We start from the raw sequence: 7,863 nt of genomic DNA, 5'->3' as shown, positions 1-7,863 counted from the left end.
GTTGTGAATTTCCCCTTGGGGATGAATAAAGTATCTATCTAATCTAATCTAGAATATAAAAATATCAAATATAAATAAAAGGTTATATAGCTAAATAGGGATAAAAAAAAAGCGGTCCTGTGCGTATCGTGTATGCATGAGTCTTAGATGTTTTTGAATGTGTGATTGAGCATAGGTCCATGTACAGTATGGGTGTGTTTAAACATGGCAAAGCAGTCAGTAAGCAGTATCAGTAATGCAGTACTGTATAAAATGTGCAGATGTGCAGATAGTGCAAACATATCAGTACAGTACAGTTAAGTAGTAGCTACAAAGATTACTGACATGCGCATACATTTGTTACTCAGAAGAGAAGTCTTAAAGTCCTAAATGTGCACTTATTGGTTCAGCAGATTTATTGCTTTGTGGAAGCAAATGTTCCCCAATCTAGCATTGCAGGCCTTGGCGTACGTATAGTGCTGTCCAGAGGGCAGAAGAGTGAAAGGGTGGTGGAAAATGTGGCTCTATAGAGACAACAGGATCTGTAGCTAGGGTCATCAGGTGGCAGCTGCCTAGAGAGTCTGACTCTCTGGGCACATTAAATGACCCACTACAAAGCTTGTCTTGTCAGAAGGTGAAAAGCAGGTCTTTGTTCAGTTTTACTTTCTTTAGTGATCTCAGAGATTGTATTCAATGCTGCGCTGTAGTCATCTGTAGTCAATCTCACTCTTAATGATATGGTCTGACACCCAAATGGGAGAGGGTGTTCCAGAGTATTTTTACCTTTAGTGGGAAAAGTTTACACATGATGAAATTTTGAGAAGACAGTCTTGAGGTTAACCTGATTAAATTCCTCATCTGTAATATAAACCTCATCCAGATTTAGTTCTGTTGCTGTTTTATGGCTGGTAGTAGCACATCCAGAGTTAAGGGGGGCGTCAGAGGCAGAGCAGGTCGTCCACTAATCAGAATGTGAATATGGACAGCATTGGTTGTCCAATATAATCATAGTTTATTTGTTGCTGAACATCTGATTTCATCATTGTCCTTTTTCCTTTCTTACTCATCTCTTACACAACATAATACTCACATTCTGGGGAGCGTTGATGACACCAGTGTTGTAGCCAAACTGGAAGGAGCCAATCACAGCTGTCCCGACAGCCATCATCAACTGGGGTGTCACCTGTTATTATGAGAGAGAAACACATATAAAGGTCTGGATTTAGCTGGAGACAACTAACACATGTACGTGGTAAAGGTCTCTAAGTTTCTCTCAAAGAATATTTCACTTGTGAATTTCACAGTAATTTTACACAGTTCCCAACCTTTTTCCTTAAGGGGCCCCTTATCTTTCATTGAGTAAACTGACTAAGTGACATTAGTCATGGATATTTCATATTATATTCATTGCATGACAATAACAATAGAGAACAACTGAAAAACATAAATTGTACAATGAACCCAACCAGTAAATACAATAACTGCAGGAAGATTGTGTAAAATGAGCGATTTTGATGAATTTCGAACAGAGCAAGCATTTCCTGTTAATATTATGTCTGAGATGAGTTTTCCTGATGATTTTAGGGATATTTTTATACATATATATTTATATATTTTTTGACAAATTCAGTGTTTTCTTCCTTTCTTTTCTAATGCAGGACCGGCTGTTTATCAAGAAGTGAATTTAGCTTGTGTTCAGGTTTTCAAGGTTTATATCTTAAATAATAATCAAAAGTTTATTATTGTTTCTGCTGAGGTATAGGTCTACTGTGTATATTTTTTATATTTTCTTACACCCCTTAAAATCAAGAAGGCCTTGCAACCCCCTGTGAAGCTTTAGCATTCTGACCCCCAGCTTGGGAGCCTCTGATTTATATCAGGTTGAAGGAGTGTAAATTTGTCCCCGCAGTTGGCTTACATGTTTGTCTCACATATTACAGTTTGTTATTGGCTAGGAAACACTGATGAATTTATAAAAGATACTATAGCTATTGTCAGATATTATCAGTCACTACTGAGGTTCTAACAGTGTCATGTACTGATAGCACAGCAGTTACCTTCTCGCTGCTCTCCATCCCGCCTGCTTGGATCACTCACTTCCAGACTTCACTTCCACACACTGAAAGAATGCACATCAATACTAATCTGTCAGATCAATATATTCTACTTTCTACAAAAACATGTTGTCATGCTGCAGTCTGCAGTATCAATTAGTCGAACATCAATGTAAACAAATCTTTCTCAGTTTCTCTCTCCATTCACCTGCTGCAGTAAGCAGCTTAATGACGTCAGCACTAAGTGGATCTTGATGGGCTGCCGCACCTCCAGAGGAATAGGAGAATCACTGTGCTGATTGGCTGAGAAGAAAACACAGCAAGACAAACATGTGAATTGTTAACATTAACAGTTTATTAATTCTGGGTTTACTATTAGGTATGGATCAAAAATGTATTCCAAAGTTAAACTAAATGCTAAATATGGCATAAAAAGGACAGAGCACATAGAAAGAGGACAACCCTGTTTAAAATATATTTTAGTTTTAAGCTTTCCAATACCTTTTTAAAACAATTTGTAAAATAAAAAACAAAGCAAGAATCAAAGCAAATAAACAAACTATTTACATTACTTATTTGTGTACATGTGAGCTGGTTAAACCCCCAAAATTGCAGCTTTTTTCTGTAATCCCGCCTTCATCCATGGTTGATGATCGATATCTTCAAGACAATGAAATAAAAATGACATTTTAAAGTTCTAATTGTGTGCCCCTGTGTTATTTTGTCTTTAAGTAGTACACATGACAGCTTTTGTTCAAAATGCAATGAACCATTTGAATTTAATGAACACAGGGTAAATATGCTCTGCACAGAGAATAAAGGAATTGGGGGTGGGGTGGGGCAGGTCATTAGGGGCCTACAGCTGTCGTTTTTGCCCCCTACTGAGATAATCCAGCCCTGCAGAGGCATAAATGTAAAACACGTTGAGCCTGACATAAAACATCCTCCCAACACTGATACAGACATCTTCTCAATTGATCAGTAACACATACAGTATAACAGCTTGTGTCGATCTATAGCTATAGTGTTGTCACATATTGTATCAGGCTGATGACACAACAGGAATAATAAACATGATGGGACTGGATTGTCACATTAGTTATTAGAATGCTGTTTTATTATTTATTATTATTTTACTTTGAGTCCATTAAAGGTGCATAACATTCTGTGTGTAACATTTAGGGGGATCTATTATCAGAAATTAAATATAATATGTATAGGTATGTTATCATTAGTGTAGTGTTAGTGCGATTTTATCTACAGAGAGAGAAGGTCTTCTTCTGCCATGTATCTATAGAAGCCGAGAGCAAACCAAACACTGGCTCTAGATTGCAACATCCGTTTTATGGCAACTGTAGTTTCTCTTATGCCCTTGGAAAAGGGAGGGTTGTAATCTGCGACTACACTGCTAAATCCTACACCCTGGACCTTAAAAGGGGAAATCCACTGAATTTACACATAAAAAAGTACCCCTTTAAAGCACCATTTGAATATAGGTTTAGTTTAAGCTGCAGTGGATAACTTTTATGAAAATAACTTTTCTCATATTTGCTGAAACTTTAACCTTTAGACAGATAATCTGTGAAAAAATCTGGTTCCTCTGGCTTCTCCTAACACTCATAATGGTATTTGCAAGAATCCACAACCAATCAGAGCCCAAGAAGATATAAAGATGCTTTGGGTTGGAGGCTTGAAGATAGTTGATTGTTGATAGATGATTATCGTTCATGAATTGAATTTTTCTATAAATCCCTTGTTTAAATTATATTAAGGCTAAAAGTTATGCATAATTAAGGGGTGGACTGTTACTTTGAATAACAGGTGGGTGCCGTCACAGGTGGCTGTAACCAGGCTTTATTCAGCCCGTCTCAGCTCCACCCACGTTCCACCTCTTTGCCGGGAGCCGGCGAAGTCAGGACGGCGAAGTCAGGACTGCCAAGATGGCGACGGCAAGAGCCGACCACACTGTGCTTCATGACAGCTCTTCAGAAAACTATGGGGGATGTCACAGAGATTACGACCATTTTTAATTATACAGTTATGAAACAGGATGAAAAGCTATGTAGAGCTGATGGGGACTATGGAGTCTGATAATTCTCTGTGTGATTTTCACACATACATTGTGTAAAAATCATTCTTCAAATGGAGAATAGGATATTTTATTTTGTTCTTAATTTCTTCATTAAGAATGTAATGTGATGCAGGAACTGGAGTCATTCAGAGATGTGACCCTGTGTCATTTTAAACATGTGAATACACCAGAGACCATGATATAATTTACTTATTTTGCATTTTGGTATTATTTATTCACTCCAGTGCTATTTTTCACATACACTGTAAAAAATTTAATAAATAAAAGTTGGCTTTTTTACAGTGTAGAAGTGGCCAGTGGCTTCTCTGTGGGGTTAGCCAAGTCAGAGGCCCCTGACTCAATCTAACATCTGTATACACTAAAGCAGTGTGTGTGTGTGTGTGTGTGTGTGTGTGTTTGTGTGTGTGTAGGAGTCCCTCGTGTTGGTCCAGGTGAGAGGCTGTGGCTCTCTCTTGCTAATCCTCTGAGCACAGTAGCTATTTATATGTCTACTCAGTGGAGTCAGTGGAGACTCTCACTGATGCCAACATGCTTGACATGTGACCTGATGTTAGAGCCACTAAACACAGGTTATTCAAGCGATGTGTCTTTTCCTATGGAACTTATGAACATTTTCAATAGTTATCCAGGAGTTTTAATACAATTTAATAGTCATATTGTGTATTTACATGTGAATCTGTGTGTATGCAATATGAGAAATAAGGGAGGAAAAATATGATAAACAGAATGGAGCAGAACTAGCTGGTTTCTACAGGAACCCAGAATGGACAAAGCAATGCTTTTGCAGACACTTGTAATGTCAACGTTGAACATTGAAATATTTCATATTTAATATTCAAACTTATAACATAAAATAAATACAGACAACTCATTCGAGTCATCATGTCTAAAGTCAAGTCACAAATCTTTAACTTCCAAGTTCAAGGGTGTGTCTCATGTCGCTTAATTGCATCCACATTTCCTTCACTTGCGTCTTTTCCAGGGATACATGGAGAGACGCAAGAAAGGAAGGAACGAGGAAATATGTTTTTAGAGAATTGAGACGTCCTTTACTCTAAAGCGTCACATGAAGAGACGTCAGTTTCTGATGACAGCAAGCTAATAATAATAATAATAAAAATAATAATAAAGATACACCATTATCAGTACCAGAGCAGTAGCCTGTTGCCTGTACATAAACAACAACCTGCATTATAGTGAAGCGCAGATCACAGTTAAAACTGTGTAACTGAGATCTGAACTGAATAATAGTTTTCACCCATTAAAAGAGACATTCTGCGCAAATACGCATGAGGCATAGTAGCATAACATCATTGATAATTTAATTAATTAAGTTAATTGTTAATTAATGTTCTTTGATATTTTACACCTCCGAAAGTTCCCACACACAGTCCAGGTTCATACAAGGAAAATTGTTTAGAGTAAAACAGCAGTCCCCAGCAGTTTTGCTGTTTAGTATTTGCTGAAGTGACATTAGTATGCGCATGGAAACGTTTAAAATGACTGACAGCATCCTCTCTAATCATTATAGTAAATTCAGAAAACACTCATAGGCTACATCATTACAACACAGAATAAATAAAGAAATCACCTGAAAACTAGCGCGAGACATTATTTGTTTATTATGTGCATCTGTATTAATTGATATTGTGACTGTAAATGCAGTATTGAATAACCCAGGATATGAATGTGGTGTCTTTTGAACATTGGAAATATTTATTAGGCTAAATGTTTCAGGGAAAATAATATAGCTGGCGTGGGTCAGAAAAAGAATTCCGTGAAGGCTGCTACCATGGATCCTCGCTCATAGCTTCTCAGAGATGGCTCCCCGATCCTCTCTCCTCGGTGCAGAAAGAAGCGCTTTGGGGTGGCCTGCAAGATGGCGGACCAGAACAACTTCCAATTCAAGGAACGAGGAGCGAGGAAATGTCAAATAAGAGACTTGGGATGTACCCCAAGTCGAGTCTCAAGCAGTGTAGGACTAGTTATTCAAAGATATATACATTTATTAAGGGAAATTATTATATTAGCAAAATCAGGCAAAAAAATAAACCCCCTGTAGTACTGGCATGGAGCATTAGGGGTCCACAGACACCAGGTTAAGAAATGAAAAAAGCAAATGTCATAAGACTGTCTACTGTATACGGAGCATTATAGTGCTGGCAATTTGCAGTTGAACCATCTTTCCTTTTTTGTGTGGAAAATTTGGAAACTGTGTTAATCTGTGATGCACATGATGTCTGGAATTTGCTCCTAGGTGTAACAATTTGCAATGCCAAACTAATGGCTACAGGGAGAGGAAAAGCCAAAATTATAAATGCCCATTGCATTTCAAAGCAATTATATTTTAATAATCAGTAATTTAGCACATTTCCATTATTCTAGTACTTATTGGATTTGGACTTTATATGACACAGTGGAGATAACTCCCTTTTGGACACCACAGTAAAATACAACATCAGAATTCAATAGCAAACACAAGAAGAAGAACAGAACTTTAAAATAATATGAACACACTGTGCTGGGAAATCTGTTTTAAAGCAAACATGTCAAAGGTGGTTGGCCCACTGTTTTAACTGAAAGTTTTCTTCTTAAAAGTTTTCTGCTTTTTTAACCATGCTAGCTGCATAGTTCTATTGATGGAAATGTCCGGTGCTCAGGCCAGACAGCTCAGCCAGTCCAGGCTGAAATATCTCAACTATTAGACATTTTTAATACGCATTCATTGTCCAGAGAGAAGGAATCCTAAATTAACTGTAAGCATGATAGAATGCTGATGTTAGTATTAAGTTAAAATCACCATTATATACTAATAATATTATAACATCCACCTATCAATCAATGTTCAACTTAAGACAACATAAAGGGTGTTTCTGGGGGCTTGGGCTCACTATTAACTATACAAAACCACAACAACAGCAACTAAACTGGACCAGGGCTAAACACAAACAGACGATGGTCAGTGTGACGACACCACTAACGAGTACTGAGGTGACTTACAGAGCTTCCTGATGGCTAACTGAGGCAGTAATACAAAAATTATACTAAAATATACCCTGATGTGTGCAACGGTTGTGTTCAGGGCTAGCTGGGTTTTGGAAAGCCTTCTTTGACACTATGTCCGACATATTAGGGACAGTCATAATCAAGTCATAGCTCAATTTGCTATTTTTCGGGTTCCTATTGGGGATGCTGTCAAACAAACTAAAATAATTGGTTTTCGAAGAATACTCCTACACTGGAAATCAGACATTGCTCCACCAACTACATCCTGGTTACACTATATAATATCTTTTTTACACCTGGAAAAAATCTAATTCACAACCAGAGGGTATGTTGACATGTTCTTTCCATATTAGCAACCACTCATCTCACATCATCTATTTCAACAGGTTACAGTCTGTATCCCCTGATCACAGGGGCGGTTGTGGCTCAGAGGTAGAGCGGGTCGTCCCCCAATCGGAAGGTGTTGGTTCGATCCTCCTGGCACGTGTCGAAGTTAATCCTATGAGCAAAATACTGAAAACCCCAAATTGCTGCATTGCCATCCACTGGTGGTGATGTGTGTGAAATTCAGCTCATCCATCCTATGGCATTGTGTTTCTAACTTCCCTAACAGAACACAAAATGTCTTAACCCATAGTGTATGTGAACTATAATGTGGGCTGGAAACCTTACTGCTGTTGTGTATCTTATTCTCTCATGTACCTATTTAACTGTTTTTTCACTGTACTATGC

At 37.8% G+C, this 7,863-nt stretch overlaps 1 protein-coding gene across 2 annotated transcripts in view; it reads right to left on the bottom strand.

Annotated features, from left to right (window-relative positions):
- Window positions 1–2,677, bottom strand: part of LOC118324397 (solute carrier family 2, facilitated glucose transporter member 1-like) — a 9,811-nt gene extending 7,134 nt beyond the window's left edge. The window contains exons 1-2 of one of the 2 annotated variants that reach the window (XM_035656719.1): window positions 2,662–2,677; window positions 1,070–1,167 (exon numbers count right to left, since the gene is read on the bottom strand). In XM_035656719.1, the coding sequence (XP_035512612.1) occupies window positions 1,070–1,167; window positions 2,662–2,677 (114 nt within the window). Of the gene's footprint in view, window positions 1–1,069; window positions 1,168–2,036; window positions 2,055–2,661 lie in introns of those variants that run through there. The other variant, XM_035656720.1, reaches the window with a different exon arrangement.
- Between the last annotated feature and the right edge of the window lie 5,186 nt (window positions 2,678–7,863).

The sequence above is a fragment of the Morone saxatilis genome, unplaced genomic scaffold (assembly GCF_004916995.1).
Source record: "Morone saxatilis isolate NCDOM2014 unplaced genomic scaffold, NCSU_SB_2.0 Contig15, whole genome shotgun sequence".
Lineage (NCBI taxonomy): Eukaryota > Metazoa > Chordata > Actinopteri > Moronidae > Morone > Morone saxatilis.
The sequence above is the reverse complement of the archived record's forward strand: the minus strand, read 5'-3'. Positions and strand labels throughout refer to the sequence as shown.